Source organism: Chelonoidis abingdonii, chromosome 7 (assembly GCF_003597395.2).
Source record: "Chelonoidis abingdonii isolate Lonesome George chromosome 7, CheloAbing_2.0, whole genome shotgun sequence".
Classification (NCBI taxonomy): Eukaryota; Metazoa; Chordata; order Testudines; family Testudinidae; genus Chelonoidis; species Chelonoidis abingdonii.
Window position 1 is genome coordinate 58060324 of NC_133775.1, and position 18612 is coordinate 58078935.

Sequence of the window (18612 nt, forward strand, 5' to 3'; positions counted from 1 at the left end):
CTCACATCTGGGTATGGAAATTGTATGGTAGGCCATGAAAGCTCACAATATGGGGCTGGGATGCGGGAGGGGGTGAAGGCTCCAGCTGAGGGTGTGGGCTCTGGAGTGGGGCCAGAAATGAAGACTTTAGAGTGCGAGAGGGGGCGCCTGGTGGGGTGGGGGAGGGCTCCATCTGGGAGTGAGGGCTCTGGGGTGGGGCTGGAGATGAGGGGTTGGGGGTGCATGAGGGTGCTCCAGGCTGGGACAGAGGGGTTCAGAGAGTGGGAGGGGGATGAGCGCTGGGACAGGGGGTTAGGGTGCAGGAGAGGGTCAGAAGTGCAGGCTCTGGGCAGCGCTTACCTCAAGCAGCTCCGAGAAGCAGCAGTATGCGCTCCCCCCTGGCCAATGGGAGCTGCGGGGGGGGGGGGGGGCGCTTGGGGCAGGGTCAGAGTGCAGAGCCCCTTGGGCTGCCCTGCGTGTAGGAGCCAGAGGGGAGACATGCCACTGCTTCTCAAAGCCATGCAGAGTAGGGCAATCCCTGACCCTGCTCCCTGGCTGGAGCTCGAGGGCCAGATTAAAACATCTGAAGGGCCGGATGCAGCCCCTGGGCCATAGTTTGCTCACCCCTGTTTTTGACCCAAAGTGGGTAAAGACTGTGAAATCAGATTGACCTTCTGTCATGTTTTTTCCTATTATATAGGCCCCACCGCTATCTGAGCTTTCATTACCATAATTAGTGAGAATCTAAAATTGGGAGGATTTATGCCCTTCCGCAGGCATTTTCAAGTATCCAATATGCTAATGAGTCATAGATATGTTGTCATTACAAGATGTGGAACATCTGATTCATGACCTTTTCTCTGGACCCATCATTCTGGGATACTAGAGACAAAGAGAAAAAATAGCAGAAAATCTGCATAATATGGACTAAATTATAATTACCGTAACTAGTAACAAGTTTAAAGCTATTTACAGCAATTATTTTAAGTCTATTAATAGTGGTGACCCATAGTTAAAGGTCAAAAAAGAAGAGTTGAAGGCAGTTAGAGCCACATTTTTTATAATGGTAACTTCAAGGTAGTAGCTTAATATCCAAGATTAGTGGACACATGGAATCATAATAGTTAACTTATTTTAGATGTATGTGGGGCTTTTAAAGCAGAACAAGAAACTCCCATATTGAATTGCTTCTGCAGATTTTCAGTGAAGAATTCCATACTTGTATTTTACAAATATCTCATCTGTTCAGATCAGCTTGAGTTTGTCTACAAGCTCTGACGAAATTATCTTTTACGTGCCCTTCAAGTCGCAGTCTTTGATGGCCTAAACATTTCTGACTTGAAAATGTGATACTTAACCAATGAAATAAGAAAAGGAACTAGTGGTTCTGCAACAAGTATTTATATCCTTTGACATATAAACTATACAGGCATTACACAAAGGGCATGCCTCAAGGAAAAATTTTACTAACCATGAAGCAATTAATTTTCTCTTTCATTACCTTGTACACCAGGAATGTAGAGCCATAGCTAATACTGATCTTTAGGGAATAAGGGTTATTTCACTGTGAAATTTATACCATCCAAAATTCCCTGAAGGAAGATCTGGATCCGATAGAATCTTTTTATTCATTTTACCGCATCTAGTGCCCTCCAATTAGGTTGTATCTCCTTTAAGCAAGCATTCTGTAAAAGCCATTTATAAAATAAAATAAACTGAATTTAAATACCCCCACCTTTTAGACTGTATTCTGCTTTCCAATAAGTGCCTGTGGCTCACATGTTCTCAATTTTTCTCAGTGTATGGACCACGCATTAACAGCAGATTATCTCATAGAATGCCTGCTGTTTCCTTTATGATCATTCAGACCATCTCCCCTTCCCATTCATGGTCAAACACCACCTCATGCCACCTACAGCAATTGCTTAAGTGAAAAGTAATTTATCTTTAGATGACTTTTAATGCAATTTAGCAGTTAAAAACAAGGAGAGCCAGGCCCATATGATCAGCTAGTCAGTGATCTGCAAATCAGAATCTGAAGTCAACTAGTGTGCCAGGAGATTTCTGTAGAATGCAGGGGAAAGATTTACTGTAACAGAGCATTATTACATAAATTTCCCCTTTAAAAAGTGAAAGGGATAAAGTGAGATGCCCAGAGGACACAGGCATTGTATCTTAGCAGTCTTAAAGATCTATCTGAACTGAACTGCAGGGGACACTTTCCCAAATTGTACTCTAGTGAACTCAACTCCATTTCAACTCCTCATATAAATTAATGGCATGGTCATTTAAACTTAAGTGCTGCTGTAGTAAAAGAGAGCAGCCTTGGCAGTGTCATCTATTGCTAATAAAGTAAAGCATTTACTTATTTTCTGCTACTAGTTTTATTAAAATAAACAAAACTTTTTATAAAAATAATTACTTTTCATCCATTCGGCTACGCATTTTCTTGAGCTTCTGCATGATGCTACTAGTCTCACTACTGGAGATGGAGATTGGGGATGGGCTACGGGTCTCTATATCAGTTGGAAGTGGGCTGGAAGCATTGCTCTGCTTTATATCATCCTCACTGCGAACCTCCTACAACAAAAGCAGAACAAAATTAAGAAAAGTATCATGGGCTTGGAGTGAAGAGTGAAAAAATAACTTTTTGAATATTGATCTGCTTTCCTCCTTTCTCCAGCTTAAAACACAAAATTTGGCCCTGTAAACAATAGTTATTACCACACCGCTTTAGTCAGGTTAATCCTTGGATCCAAGCAGTCTATCTAGAGTTTATCCTGAGGTTACTAAAACTCAAACACAATGCAACTTTAAGCAATCAAGAAAATAAATCCATAAGAAACCTCTACTGAGAAAACTATAGAGCCAAAAAGAAGACAGGTAATTCTTTTTATTTAACCTTTTCAAGTTTCTTTTTTATTTTATTAATTTATCCCATATTTATCTTCCACCCAACACCAATCTGACAATACTTTAGAAAATTGAGGCACTAGTTCCTATTGTGGACGCTTAGTAGCTTATTTCATACACTAACAATTTTTAAAATTCAGCATAAATCCCTTCAGTACTCTGCTGTTCTGTAACTTAAGGTCTCCACTGATAGTTTCTTAAATACTGAGTAATCCTTTCCATATTACTAGAATAAAGCCTCATCTTAGATTTTGTAAAGAGTTTAGCGTCGGTAAGGTGATCTCTCCTATTTTTCTACCTGGAGAAAGAAACATGCAAGATTAAAGGTCAAGACCTCAAACCATACTACCTACACATTTCAAAGTATTGCGCTTCCACCCCTCTCTCATGTCTTTTTCTCAGTCTTGTTCTCTTTCTCCCTTTGTGGGTAGGATATATTCTATAGAATCTCGATTCTACATTTTACCTTCCTCCGTCTCTAACAAGGACTTATTTAACAAGTTAACTACATGGGTTTCTTTCTTTCCCAGATGACTATGCCTTCCTTTTGCTTTCTTTTACTCACAGTGAATGCACTCTTTGCATGGTCTGGAAAGTCCACGAATCCTGCTGCTGCGATAATCAACAAACCTGTACTGTAACAAGCATATTCACTTTCTAAAGAGGTCTTTCATCCAGGAAGCACAACATCTAGTATTGCCCATGATACAGAGGCTTCCTGCCATTTTAGGTCCCTAATCTCTTATACCCTGTGCAACTGGAAGACTGAATTAAATCATCTAAAATCAACAGAAAGCTTTAGTCTCTCCAGATTAAACCAGAAATGTATAGTGAGGAAACCTGGTTTTCTCAGTCAAGATTTTCAAAAGTGACTTTGGGTACCTCAATTTTTCAGGGCCTAACTTGAGACTCCATAAAACAGCCTGATTTTCAAAAGGTAAAAATCCAGCATTTTCTGAAAATCAGACCCTTTTAAAGCATCTCAAGCTGGTATCCATAAATCAAGATACCCAAAATCACTAGTAACTTTTGAAAATCTTGACAATTAACATCATTTGTGTCATAAACAGATAGCTAAGGGTTAATGTTTCTTTTACCTGTAAAGGGTTAACAGAGGGAACCAAACACCTGACCAGAGGACCAATCAGGAAACAAGACTTTTCAAATCTCAAGGGAGGGAAGTTTTGGGTGTGTGTTCTTTGTCTCGTCTCTGTTGCTCTCTAGTCTCTGAGGGGATCACTCTATCTCCAGGCTTTCTAATCTTCTGTTTCCAAGTTGTGAGTACAAAGGTAGAAAGACAATAGGCTTATATTGTTTTTTTATATTTACATGTGTGTAGTTTGCTGGAATGTTTTAAATTGTATTTCTTTTTGGATAAGGCTGTTTATTCATTTTTTTTTCTTTTAAGCCATTAACCCTGTATATTGTCACCTTGATACAGAGACCATTTTTATGTCTTTTTCTTTCTTTTTATATAAAGCTTTCTTTTTAAAACTTGTTGGATTTTTTCCTAGTTAGAACTCACCAGGGAATTGGTGGGGAGGAAGGAAAAAGCTCTTTGTGTCAGAGTTGCAAAGCTTACCTTTGCAGGGACTCTGACTGAGGGTGAAAGAAACTTGATCTCTCTGTGTTTGCATTTCAAGGACTTGAAACAGGGTGATCGTCCAGGGCCATCTAGGGAGGGGAAGCCTGGGAGGAAATTAAGAGGAGACAAGGGGAGGGGGTTATTTCCCTTTGTTGTAGACTCAGGGCATCTGAGTCTTGGGGTCCCCCAGGGAAGGTTTTGGGGAGACCAGAGTGCGCCAGACACTGGAATCTGGCTGGTGGCAGCGCTATCAGATCTAAGCTGGTAATTAAGCTTGGAGGTTTCATGCAGGCACCCACATTTTGGACGCTAAGGTTCAGAATTGGGACTTATGCTTTATGACAATTTGCGATCCAGGTCAAAAAATAAACATCTTTTGAAAGTCATTGCCATATGGCTGTTTTTTCCTTCCACAATAAAGTAAACAGATCAGACAGACAAAACTGCTCATAAACCCAAAGGATGAGGGAAGATTTACGAGGAGGAGAAGCAAATCTGTAGGCTATATATTCAACATGATAACTTTTCATTGCTGTAACACTGAAGTCAATTACCATTGGTATGGGTAAGATACAGCTTCTGTAATGTTACTTACCAGCTTGTTTTCCCCTGCAGACTTAAGTTTTTCCTGGAGTTTCATGGTAGTCTGGCGGATTCGTTCTATCTCCTCCTGCTGCTTAAGTATCAGTTGTCTCTCCTTCCGAGCTGCCTTATTGGCCTCTTGCAAACGCTTTATTTCCGCCTTTAAAGGTAGGAAAGATGCAGCAAAAGAACTGTAGAGCCAGTTGCCTGGAATGCATGCTGAGGCTGCCATAAGGTCTGTGCCGTATAATTAGCCACAGCATTACATTATTTTGATAATTTTGTTCAGCTACTCTCAGAGCAAGGACAGCTGATCAATTACTATATCACCACTAATAACTGTGTCCTAGTGTAAAGGGCTCAACTTATTAATGCTAGATGCTATTATAATACAAATAAATAAAAATAATAATGAGAACCACAATAAGCTTAGGATCCAAGGACCTGGTTCAGTGGTTCTTGTTCAATACTTAAGAATCGATACAATGTCAGAGTTGTCCAGTGACTATACAATGGATTATAACTGGATTTATTTTTTTTTTTTTTATAGGGCAGCATTTACCTTCTCCTGCTGCAGCCTCAATAGCAGACCACGCTGTCTCTTTCGGATAGGTGGCATCTTGTCATCCTCTCCTTTATCTCGTAAATGTCTGCAAAGAGATTGGGGAAGGGAAGAAATAGCCTTGATTTCTCTTGCTTCCAAATACAGCAATACTTTTCTACTCTGCAATCTTACATCTCCAAAACAGAGTAGCACCATTTTGCATGTCAAAACTCCATCAGGAATATTATCTTCAGTGAACTATCCTGTGTTCTTTAGGGTCTAAACAGAATCAGTTTTGCTATTTTTAGTTTGGCTCTGTTTGAGATACAATTCTGTAGCAAAGGCATAAAAAGTTAAAAGAGAGTCAATGTAGGTGATGCCAGACATTGTGTCTCATGCCCAGGACAGATATTCACAGCACAGTCATTTGAAAGACAGTGAGTGAAAAAAATGCTTCAGGTCACTCTCTAATAGTTCCCTGCCTGACACATGAAATCCTAGAGTAAAGGAAACAGTTCTGGTTGTTTACTGCAATACAGGGCCTTTGCTGGTCGGTGGTATGGGAATTTTAGAAAGCGGGTCATTTTTACATTTTTTATATGTATACGGTGATTTTAGATGAATAGTTTACAAAGAACATTTAATAGAATTTAAAAAACAGAACATGAAGAAGCCATAAAAAAAAACTACCCAGGTAGAAGCACAAGTGCAGGAATCATCAGTGAGACTACATATTCAGAGTTCTCTTACTTTTTCTGGTGTTCCAGCCAGGCTAACTCAGCCTTGGTTTTCTCTTTCAGTGCCTTTTCACGGAGCCGAAGCAATGAAGACTGATGAGCTGCTCGCATTTCTTCTTCCTTCATATACTGCCGTACCATCTCCATAGTGAATTTAGAGAAACTATCCTGCCCCCCTGAGAATGGCATACTTAGCTCCTGGGGAAGCAAGAGAAATTCCAGTTAACCCCCACAAAAAGGACCTCAAGTAATATTTCATCACACTCAAATTATCGAAGTGAAAAAGGATGAGGGCCAGCATTCTGCATATACAATACCAGTACGCAGCTACATGTTGAGATTGAAACTCATACCAGGGGATATTTGAAGAGATGGTATGAAACAGAAAAGGGAGGGGCAAGTTGAGATCCCCAGTTGGTGGTGGTGGTGTTTGTTTGTTTTTTTTAATTTTACAAGGACATCGAGCTACCTTACTGTTAGACAATTATGCTGCATTTAAAGTACAGGCTGAGAATTACATACCACACACCGAGAAAGAGTTTTCCCTATAAATTTTGCTCAGTCTTAACTTTCCAACATCTTACATTAATGTAAGATTAATTTCCCTAAGTTGTGAGTCTGTTCTTTACATCCACTTGAAAATGTCCTTTACACCTGAAAAACTGTTAGTGCTTTTCCTGGTGTGGGGACATTTGGATTTTTTTTTTTTTAATTTTGATGCCATTTTTAGTTTCTTTTCTTTTCTCCATTGTGGCTGACAAGGCCACAAAGCAACAGAGAAGCAGAAGAATGTGCCCCGAACACAACAGCAGAGAATAAATTTAAATGCTTCAAACACAGGGTAGATTTTCTACTTACATGTTTCAGCTTTATCCTTTGCTAAAGGCTTCTATATTTTGCTTTACAAAACTACTGTAGCCAATTGATAGTTAGATGACAGTGCCAAAAAGTCTGTTGATCTACTGGGGGAAGTGGCACAACAGAAGAGTGCTTTCCATGCCATATCCATGTCCACATACGCTCCCTGGTAAATCTTAACCCTGCCCAACTGTAGGTCAGCTGGGCTTGGAACATCCAAAACCCAACAAACTGGGACCACGGTGAACCACTAGGAGTTGTTAGAAGGAAAGTCACCTCTGGACCAGAGTTGAAGCACCTTTAGCTACAAGTCTCTTAATTCTTCCTGTCTCCCACCCTGTCAATAATAGTGGCTGAACTGGTGGCAGTGGCAGGAAGAGGGCTGCATGTGTGATGGTGTAGGTCTGAGTGGTATGGGTTTTTGATGGATGTAGAGAAGAAGGAAAAGTGACAAGTACATAGTTGGGGAAATGTGCTTTCTAGATTTTCAGCAACTGCGTTCATGTGATTTGCTTAATTCTAAGTTAAAGGTTTTTGTTTGAAGGATAATAATGCGGGGAGACACTGGGATAGCTGTATAATTATTAGAGAAGTTTGTATTAAGTAGACATTCATATGTGTTTATTGAAATAGTTGAAAGATTACATAAAAATATAATGGTAAAAACATTATTTAGGTTGCAATCAAACATTCAAAAGTTTGGAAATGCCTGATTTATGGTTGCCTATGCAACCTTAATTCTGTCCCCTTGTGAGTTATGTCCCTCCTGTGCACTGAATGAGGCAGCAGTGCTGTGGAAAAAGTGTGATCATGTAATTAAAAAACATATAATAAGGCAGAATTAAAATTGCACTGACCATCATAATTCTGGCATTTTGTAATTCTCAACTGCCTGACTTGAAAGCTAAATAACTTTTTATCAGAGTTTTATTATGTGATTTCCAAAAAGTTTTTTTTTAAAAGGCAAAATGTTAAACAAGTTATATTATGTACAACTGAAATTCAGTGCAAAGGGAAAGCTTCATTCTCTACTAGCTTTACATTTGGCACAATTTGTGTATACAATTATCCTTTGAGTGTTTTACAGTGTTTGACAAAAGATGGTTCATTTCAAAGTCACCAAGAGATTGAGTATCTCACCTAGGGAAGAACCTCAATTGTATTTATTCTCCGTAACTACAGTTGCATGGTATTTGAGACCTACCTTGACAGATGACAGGGCTGTCTTTTCTGGGGAGACTTCCTCATCAGAATAGTCCCGATGACCTCGTTTCTTCTCCATGTTAATCCTGCGATGGCTCTCAGAAGGTAGCAAAGACCGGAAAGACTTTTCTTCTATCTCATCTTCTGTCATGGACTCATCAAATTTCAGGGAATACTCTGTTGCAATGGAAGCTGAGTCTGAGGGAGGAATCAGAAAAAGAGAGTTTATTCTCCAGTGAGAGTCTTCATTATGCACACGTGGGCTTTGAAGTGGATCTAGCCTCAGCAAAGGTATAAAGTGTTGTGTGGAAACTCAAGACTGAACAATTCAGCCAAATAATGGGCAAAAATGTTATATCACAGAATGAATGCTAATACTGTGAAAAATGCATAAGCCAAAATAAAAATACTAGTCTGAACTACAGTTAATATCCTGCAGAAAAAGCCTATTAGAAAAAATGTGTGGTCATCCCTTGGAGATTATAATGAAGTAGAATATCAGACATTTTTAACTAATAGTATTATTTAGCTAATGAAGGCTTCAAACGGAAGGTATCCAGTGCCACTTCACAGTCTGAATTTTTTTTTTTAATAACTATACAAATGCATTTTTATGATAGCTGAAACATCTGGCCTTCAGCATATATTCTGGTATAACAGTAAATGAACATCTGGCAACAGTTAAATTACCCAGAAAATAAAACAGCCTATGAAATCAATTGCCCCCTAAATACAGAACAGTTTAAATGATTCCTTCCCACGGTGTCATCCTCTGTTATCTCTTCACAGACTACCACATAGTCCAGAGGCTCATCTTTCTTCACTTGCATTCCCCCTCCACTTATCTCAAAGACTTTTAATTCCAAGGCACGATTCTTTAGGTTCACCAAGGATCAAGAATACTTCTAACCTTTCTCATCTGGTAGTGATGGAATACTATCGCTCCGCAAGGAATCATCCACACCAGTACGAGCCTGCTCTTCTATGGAGCTGCTTGTCTTTTCACGTCGGGAGGGCTTCTTCTCATTCTCCTTGGAAGAAGGAACTGAAGGACTCTCCTGCCGGCTGCTGCTGCTACTATTTAACAAGAACAAACACTTTTTACTTGTTTCTGCTTTTCTCCACCAGAACCAAGACATAGAAATGTTGCACAGGTATTTGACAGCTCTGCTTGTTCACTCCTTCAACATTAAAAAAAAAATAATTGTATTCTTATCTTCTCTCTTACTGAGTAAAAACCCTAGTTAAAAAAATACTTAGGTTAAACAAAAGCAGTTTGGCTTTTGCAAAATCCCAGGCCTAATTAAATTGGAAATCCACACTGAAAGTTCTCATTTCTGGTCTAAGATAGAAGGGAACCGCCAGGGAAACAAACAAGCCTGTAAGCGTGTACATCTTTTACCCTGCAATGGGTACTGACGATAAATCATGCCAATCATTCCCTTTTTCCAGGGGTCCCCAATGTCCTGGCTGGCGGTCGAGCATCTGCTGAAATGCTGCCGAATTTCTGCGGCATTTCGGCAGCGACATCTCTCGATGACGCCGCTTGCCACCGACAAGCGACATCATCGAGAGGTGTCGCCGACAAAATGCCGCAGAAATTCAGTGGCATTTTGGCTGATGCTCGACCGCTGCCACAATCCTTCGTCTGGCAGGAGGCTGGAGACCACTGCCTTTTTCTTTTACAAGTCTTTAAAGATTTATTTTTTGGGGGAGGGAGGCAGTTGTTTTAGCTTTTAAAATTATTTATTATTATTATTAAGGAGGGGAAACAAACTGGCTAAGAGACAGAAAACTAAAAGTTGGAATAAGTGGTCAATTTTCCTCTGTATAAAAAGTTATTGGTGAGGTGGTAAAATATGCAGAATACACAAAATTATTTGGATATGTCAAGACCAGACACAACTATGAGGAACTTCAGAACTACCTAACCGAACTAGGAAAGAATGTACAATATAATGAAAGACTAAATTAAGTGCTGACAGATTCAAGATAATAAATAATGGATGGAATAACAGAAGGGTCTCATACACCTTACTGGGTTCTAAATTAACAAATAGCTCCCAGGAAGGAGACCTAGGCACCTCTAGACAGCTCAATGAAGACTTCTGCTCAGTGCAGAGCAGCTGCCAAATAAAAACAGACCAAACGTGAGGGTATATGAAGAATGGAAGGCAGAATATGACATATATTGTAAAGCAATTATATAGATCAATGGTATGTCTTCACCAGGGATACCATTTACTGTTCCAGTTACCCCATCTCAAAACATATATAACAGAATCAGAGAGGTTTCAGAGAAAGGGAACAAAAGATTGATTAGGGACACGGGAAAAAACTGCATACAAAGAGAAACCGAAAAGATTAGTACAGTTTACCTTACAAAGGACACAAATGGGAACATGGCAGAAAGGGGACAAGATAAAAAATATACAAAATAATTAATGGTATAGAGAAGGCAGAAGAAGAGTTTCTGTTCTTGTTCCATGAGACAGAAAGAACAAGGGGACATTTAATGAAATTAAACAGTGGCAAATTTAAAAATGGAAAAAAAATATCTTCACACCACACCACGAGACTGTGGAATATATTGCAACAAGTTTTCATTTGAGGCACAGAGTTAGCAGGAAACACACAAAAAGATTAGATTAAGGATTATTTATATAAACACTAATATTCAGAGTTATAACAGTAAATATTAAAAAAAAAGCCCAAGTTTTGGAAGGGATAGAAATCTTCAAGCTTTGGGACATAAAACCAATCTCGAACTACTGGGAATTAAGAAGAAACTTTCATTGGGGGCAAGTTAAAATTCCAATAGAAACAAATGAATGCTCTAAAAAAAGTGGTATGTATTTTTACTTTACTACACTTTTAAAGTAGAAATAGATGGCATAATTTAATCTCTTCTCACCTCTGATCATGATTCTTGGATCTTGAGGATTCTGAGTAACTATCAAATAACGGGGAGTATGTCTGCTTTGAGTCAGCTGTCTTCTCTTTACTTTGTGAAGGGGTTCCAGATTCATTTTTCCTGTCAAAGGAAAATATTCTTGATAAATTTGAGTAGTCTTGGAATAAAGAATAAAAAAAGAAAGGTTTTTACAAGTCTACTTCAATTTAACAGGAGAAATAAGGGTCTGTTGTGTAAAGAGAATGGAGGACTTAAAGGATAGGGCAGTTAAAATCGAACCAAACTAAACAGGATGAAAACTATCCAATGAAAAGAGTAAGCAGTTTCACTTCTCACTTATGTACAACCCTTTACAGAACAGAAAAGAACATGGATTATACAGAATATAAACCATGGGAAAAAATTCTGTCTTTGTACTCTTACATTAAGATAAGTTCATCTTCCTAGTCTATCTACTCTATTCACATAGAACTCCTTTATATAATGCTCTTTCATTAAAGCTCCACAAGATTTTCACTAAAAAATGGTGAGAGAACTAGTATAAGAGGCCACAACAACTGCTACTGCTTTTCCTAAAGTGCTACATTTGTGAGAGGTTGTATTGGGCAAATACCTGTTTGTATCGGCTCGATCTCTGAGCTCTTTCATGAACTTTGAATGATGTTGCCGCTGATGGTCAAACAGTGTGGTGATCGGAGCTGCTGGAGCACTGACTGCATCTGAGATCTGTGTTCGTGCCAACTCTGTCATCTGAATACAGGAATATACTTAATACACAGCTGCATTCCCTATGTGAAACTCTTAATTGTTGCAGGCATATACAAGACACACATCACCATGATATACGAATGATTTACACTTAAAGATGGGTCAATTTCAACTAAGAAAGAGGAGCAGATTGCTCTGTACATTTATTTTTTATTTACACACACAGAGGGGGGGAAAAGCCATGTGATAGACTGTATCAATCATGCTACTTTGGCCAACTAACCTGAACTCAGTTCACTAAATGATCTCCACTTAGACAAACATTCCAAAACTCCAAACAGCTTAACAGATTTATTTTTTTTAAGAAAATCTGCCCAAATATCATTTTCTTCTTTCCCCAAAAATAATACTTGTTTGATGAGTGAGACTGACTACACTTGTTCAAGATTAGTCATAAATTTTATGGTCCAATATCATCCAAACCATAAGGACTAGAAATGGTATTATATAATCAGAAACCCAGGAATTTCCTCTTTTCAGTGGAATAAGGCGTTTGTTTCTAATCAGGTACACAAAATACATCAAACATATCAAAATATGTGGAAACTCTACTTTTAGAAACTCAAGATTTACTAGTTTTAAATCTTCCTCTTCCTCAGGAAGTCTGTACGTTCAGACTTGGGAGACTAAAAGCTTGGTGAATGGGTACAAAAAAATCAGTTCCAATAATATTTTTCAAGACCTTACTAAATAAATTTCTAAAATATTTTTTCTGTAAAATATATGGCTAATGCAGAACAGACAGTGTGGCAGCATAAAATATTTTTGGTTGGAATGATCTACATAACTTGCTCATGTCTTCATCATTTGTGAGTAAAGCAGCAACCTTAAACACACACTGATGAACTTGCATCACACCATCATGTTTTCTTGTATACATATATATGTACATTATTGAAAAAAGTGGGAAACTTAATTCCCTTTATACTTAAGGAAAGTATGGTGCATGCCCAGCAAACGTACTTGGTGCATTGGCGACAGGTATTCACTATACAGCATTATGTTCCATTTAACTCTATGGAAATTCAATTCAGTTTAGTCCTAGTTTCTTCAGAACATGGACCCAAAAACTCTCTCTCTAGCCCATCAACTTGACTTCCTCTCTAGCCCATGACTTCCCTTTCTTTGAAAAGACCATTACTCACCTTTGTAACTGTTGTTCTTCGAGATGTGTTGCTCATATCCATTCCAGTCAGGTGTGCGCGCGCCACGTGCACGTTCGTCGGAGAAACTTTTACCCTAGCAACACTCGGCGGGTCGGCTGGGCGCCCTCTGGAGTGCCGCCGCTATGGCGCCGGATATATATCCCAGCTGACCCGGCCACCCTTCAGTTCCTTCTTGACGGCTACTCCAACAGTGGGGAAGACAGGTGGGTTTGGAATGGATATGAGCAATACATCTTGAAGAACAACAGTTACAAAGGTGAGTAACTGTCTTTTCTTCTTCGCGTGATTGCTCATATCCATTCCAGTCAGGTGATTCCCAAGCCTTACATAGGCGGAGGGGTCGGAGTGAGATGTGGCAGTATGTAGAACCGCTGAGCCAAAGGCTGCATCATCTCTAGATTGCTGAACCAGCGCACAGTGCGAGGTGAAGGTGTGGACCGATGACCAGGTTGCTGCACGGCATATCTCCTGGATAGGCACGTGCGCCAGGAAAACGGCTGATGAAGCTTGAGCTCTGGTAGAATGCGCCGTGAGATGGCCCGAAGGGACATGAGCTAGGTCATAGCATGTGCGGATGCATGCTGTCACCCAAGAGGAAATTCTCTAGGAGGAGACTGGCAGGCCCTTCATCCGTTCCGCAACCGCCACGAACAGCTGGGGAGACTTCCGGAAGGGCTTCGTCCACTCAATATAGAAAGTGAGCGCTCTACACACATCTAAGGAGTGTAGCTGCTGCTCCCGCCGAGAAGAGTGGGGCTTCGGAAAGAAGACCGGGAGGAAGATGTCCTGGTTGGTATGGAAGGCAGACACTACCTTAGGGAGGAACGCCGGATGAGGTCGCATTTGTACCTTGTCCTTATGAAAGACAGTGTACGGCGGGTCCACAGTGAGCGCTCTCAGCTCGGAGACCCGCTTGGCCGATGTAATGGCCACCAGGAAGACTGTCTTCCACGACAGGTACAGGAGCGAGCAAGTCGCTAGTGGCTCAAAGGGTGAGTGCATTAATCTGTTTAGGACCAAATTGAGATCCCAGGTAGGGGCAGGGCAACGTACAGGCGCTCTAGGCCCTTAATGAACCGAGAGACCAAGGGGTGGGAGAACACGGAGTGACCACCCTCGCCTGAATGGAAAGTAGATATAGCCGCTAAGTGCACCTTCAGAGAGGATGTCGCCAGGCCCTGCTGCTTAAGGTACCAGAGGTAGTCTAGGACCGTGGGAATCGAGGCCTCCAAGGGAGTACTGTCCTGTGTTGAGCACCAGCAAGAGAAGCGTTTCCACTTCGCCAAATACATAGAGCAGGTGGAAGGCTTCCTGCTACTGAGGAGAAAATGCTGTACAGGAGCAGAACAGCGTAACTCCGCTGTGTTTAGCCATGCAGGAGCCACGCCGTGAGGTGGAGGGCTCGCAGGTCTGGGTGGCGAAGCCTGCCGTGGTCTTGCGTGATCAGGTCTGGAAGGAGAGGGGAACAGGAGTGGCCATGGACAGATCTAGCAGGGTGGTGTACTAGTGCTGTCTGGGCCACGTAGGCGCAATCAGGATCAGATGCGCTTCGTCCCTGCGAAGCTTCAACAGGACCTTGTGCACCAGAGGAAACGGAGGAAAAGCATATAGCAGGTGGTTCCTCCATGGCAGGAGGAATGCGTCCGTGATCGACCCCGGAGAGAGACCCTGAAAGGAGCAGAACTCCTGGCACTTCCTGTTCGAGCGGGAAGCGAACAGATCTATGAGGGGAAATCCCCACCTCCGGAAGATCGAATGGAAGACGTCCGGCCTTATTGACCATTCGTGACAGAGGAAAGACCGGCTCAGCCGATCCGCCAGAGTGTTCCGGACCCCCGGGAGAAAGGACACCACCAGATCTATCGAGTAGGCTATACAGAAGTCCCAGAGTCGAATGGCCTCTTGACACAGGGGAGACGAGCGGGTCCCCCCCGTTTGTTGATATAGTACATGGCCGTTGTGTTGTCCGTGAACACAGATACACAACGGCCATGAAGATGTTGCTGGAACGCCTGGCACGCGAGGCGGACTGCTCTCAACTCCCGGACGTTTATGTGGAGCGTCAGCTCCTGCAATGACCAAAGGCCCTGGGCACGAAGGTGACCTAGATGGGCCCCCCAACCGAGGGATGACGCATCCATCGTTAAGGCCAGCGATGGCGGCTATGGATGGAACGGCATCCCTGTGCATACCAGGGATGGAGTTAGCCACCAATTGAGGGAGCGGAGGGGGTTCGGGGGAACTGCCACCAGGACGTCTATAGGGTCCCTGCCCGGGCGGAAGACCGAATGGAGCCACATTTGAAAGGGTCACATGCGGAGCCTGGCATACTTGGTCACATAAGTACATGCGGCCATATGCCCCAGTAGGCCAAGGCAGGTACGAGCCGAGGTGATTGGGGAGGCCTGCAGACCCCGGATGATCGAGACAATCGTCTGGAAGCGGGGCTGAGGCAAGCAGGCCCTGGCTTGAGTGGAGTCCAGGGTTGCCACTATGAAGTCCAGCCTTTGTGTGGGGACCAGGGTGGATTTCTCGGTGTTGAGGAGTAGGCCCAACCGGGAGAATAGGTCTGCAATTATGCCGACATGCTGTCGAACCTGAGTCTGAGAGGTCCCCTTGATGAGCCAGTCGTCCAGATACGGGAACACATGTATCTGCTGCCGGCGGAGGTGGGCGGCGACGACGGCCATGCACTTCGTGAACACCCTCGGGGCCGTGGAGAGGCCGAAGGGAAGGACTGTGAATTGGAAATGCTGGTGGCTGACCATAAAGCGAAGGTACTTCCTGTGTGGTGGAAAGATGGCAATGTGGAAGTACGCGTCCTTCATGCTGAGGGTGGCATACCAGTCCCCAGGATCCAAGGACGGGATAATAGTTCCCAGGAAGACCATGCGGAACTTCAACTTGAGCATCCATTTGTTGAGTCCTCGCAGGTCTAGGATAGGTCTGAGGCCTCCCTTGGACTTGGGAATCAGAAAATAGCGGGAGTAAAACCCCTTCCCCCTCTCGTCTAATGGTACGTCCTCTATGGCTTCCGTGGCGAGGAGAGACTATACCTCTTGTAAGAGGACTTGCTCGTGAGAGGGGTCCCTGAAGAGGGACCAGGATGGGGGGCGGGAGGGCGGGGATGAAGCAAATTGGAAGTGGTATCCTTGCTTCACCGTGCGTAGAACCCAAAGGTCCGAAGTCAGTTGGGACCACGCCGAAAGGAAGTAGGAGAGACGGTTGGAAAAAGGAGGGGAAGGATCCTGTCTTGAGACTGGTACGCCGTCCCCGGGCGCACCTTCAAAAGTTGGACTTAGGCCCCGGTGGTGCCTTATAGGGCCCGTGGTTTTGGCCCCCCCTTGGGGACTGGATTGGCATCTAAGGCCACCCCGCTCGCACCTCCTGCTGAGGTCCTGTCTGTTCCGAGGCGTAAAGTACGGGCGGTGAGGTTGGGGTCTGAAGGGTCTATGTTGGGTCACGGGGGTATGCATGCCCAATGAGCGCATGTTGACCCAATTATCCTTCAGGCTCTGCAACCTGGGATCAGTCTTTTCTGAGAACAAACCCTTGCCATCAAAGGGTAAGTCCTGGATGGTGTACTGAAGCTCACGAGGTAGGTTAGAGACCTGGAGCCAGGAGATACGCCTCATGGTGATGCCAGAGGCCAAAGTTCTAGCTGCCGAGTAGGCTGCGTCTAGGGAGGCCTGGAGGAGGTCCTGACCACTTTTTTGCCTTCCTCCAGGAACGCGGTAAATTCCTGGCGTGAGTCCGGGGGCGGCAGTTCGGTGAACCTACCCACCTCCGCCCAGGTGTTATAGTTATATCGGCTCAGTAGAGCCTGCTGGTTGGCCACTCGGAGCTGTAGGGCCCCCGCTGAGTACACTTTATGACCCAGGAGGTCCATCCGCCTAGCCTCTTTGGACTTTGGGGCAGGCGCCTGCTGGCCATGGCGCTCCCTTTCGTTGACCGACTGGACAACTAATGAGGAGGATGAATGTAGAAGTACTCATACCCCCGAGAGGGTACCATGTACTTTCTCTCTACTCCCTTTGCCGTCGGTGGAATGGAGGCTGGAGACTGCCAGAGAGTGTCGGCAGTGGTCTGGATAGTTTTAATAAATGGCAGTGCCACCCGGGTGGGGGCATCCGCGGTCAGGATGCTCACTATTGGGTCCTCTACTTCCGGGACTTCCTCCACTGGGAGGTTGATATTGAGAGCCACCCTGCGAAGGAGGTCCTGATGGGCCCTGAGGTCTATCGGCAGAGGCCCTGATGATGAGGTCCCCGCCACAGCCTCGTCCGGGGAGGAGGAGGATGATACCCCGGGAATGAGAGGGTCCTGGATGGCCTCTTGCTCCTGGGGCGGTTCCTGCTCCAGTTGTCCCGGGGAGTCCGGAGGATGGGTCGTGCGCTCTTCCGACTCAGCCGCGGGGGGGCGGGAAATGGTGGCCTCTGGTGCCCGATGTTCTGAGGCAGCAGAGTGGGTCTGGACTAGGGGAGCACCCTGGGCTTGATGGTATGCCCAGGGTGTCCAAAAGGACCACTGTTGAGGCCCTATGTCCTGAAAAACCCCCACAGGCACCTCCATATCACAGTCCTGGTCATAATAGCTGTCTGCATGGGAGGATACAGACGTCTGTCTGGATGGCCATGGAGGAGCAGAAAAGCCTGGAGCTGAAGTCCCCACAGATCTCGCACCCCGCGACCGTGGGGACTGGTGCCGGTACGCAGAGCAGTACCGAGAACGAGACCGGGACCTGCGACCGGACTGGTGCCGGGAGGTCGACCGGGATCTCGAGTCTCTGCGGCATGATCTGCTCCAGGAGGTACGGTGCCTGGGTCGGTGCCGGGAACTGGAGTGGTACCACGAGTAGCGGGATGGGGAGCGAGAGACTGAGCGGTGCCGCGAGTCCGATCGGTGCCGCGAGTCCGACCGGTGCCGTGGAGAGGAACGGTGCCGGGAATGGGAGCGGCGTCAAGAGTGGGAGCGGTGGTCTGGTCAGGGTCGGCTTACCCATGGATTGCAGTACCCGCATCGGCGGTGCCGGGGGTAGGGGCAGTGCCACATCGGTAATGGCGATCAAGTCTCTCGCCGCAGAAAACGTCTCCGGAGTAGACGGCAAAGTGAGCTCTACCACGGCAGGTGCCGGGGAGCTGTCAGGCGCCGGACTCAACGGCCCTCACGGGGCTGGAGTCGATGGTGCCAGTTTAGGCGGTGCCGTGGCAGGTATTGGTGCCAGGCGGTCCGACCTAGGCGCAGTCTCTGGCTGCGACGCGGGTGTTGTTGGGGCCATCTGAGCCTTCGCCGTCTTCGACCTCGGGGAGAGGGAGTGGTGCGGAGTCGATTTCGGTGCCAGCGGTGGCCAGTGCCGGGAGTCC

The 18612-nt window shown here is 44.4% G+C and overlaps 1 protein-coding gene across 3 annotated transcripts in view; it reads right to left on the reverse strand.

Annotated features, from left to right (window-relative positions):
• Window positions 1-18612, reverse strand: part of CEP350 (centrosomal protein 350) — a 166940-nt gene that overhangs the window by 59975 nt on the left and 88353 nt on the right. For 2 of the 3 annotated variants that reach the window (XM_032796177.2, XM_032796172.2), the window contains exons 20-27: window positions 11929-12065; window positions 11316-11435; window positions 9312-9478; window positions 8403-8599; window positions 6354-6538; window positions 5622-5709; window positions 5073-5219; window positions 2402-2559 (exon numbers count right to left, since the gene is read on the reverse strand). In XM_032796177.2, coding sequence (XP_032652068.1) covers window positions 2402-2559; window positions 5073-5219; window positions 5622-5709; window positions 6354-6538; window positions 8403-8599; window positions 9312-9478; window positions 11316-11435; window positions 11929-12065 — 1199 coding nt within the window. The remainder of the gene's footprint in view (window positions 1-2401; window positions 2560-5072; window positions 5220-5621; window positions 5710-6353; window positions 6539-8402; window positions 8600-9311; window positions 9479-11315; window positions 11436-11928; window positions 12066-18612) is intronic. The other variant, XM_075067898.1, reaches the window with a different exon arrangement.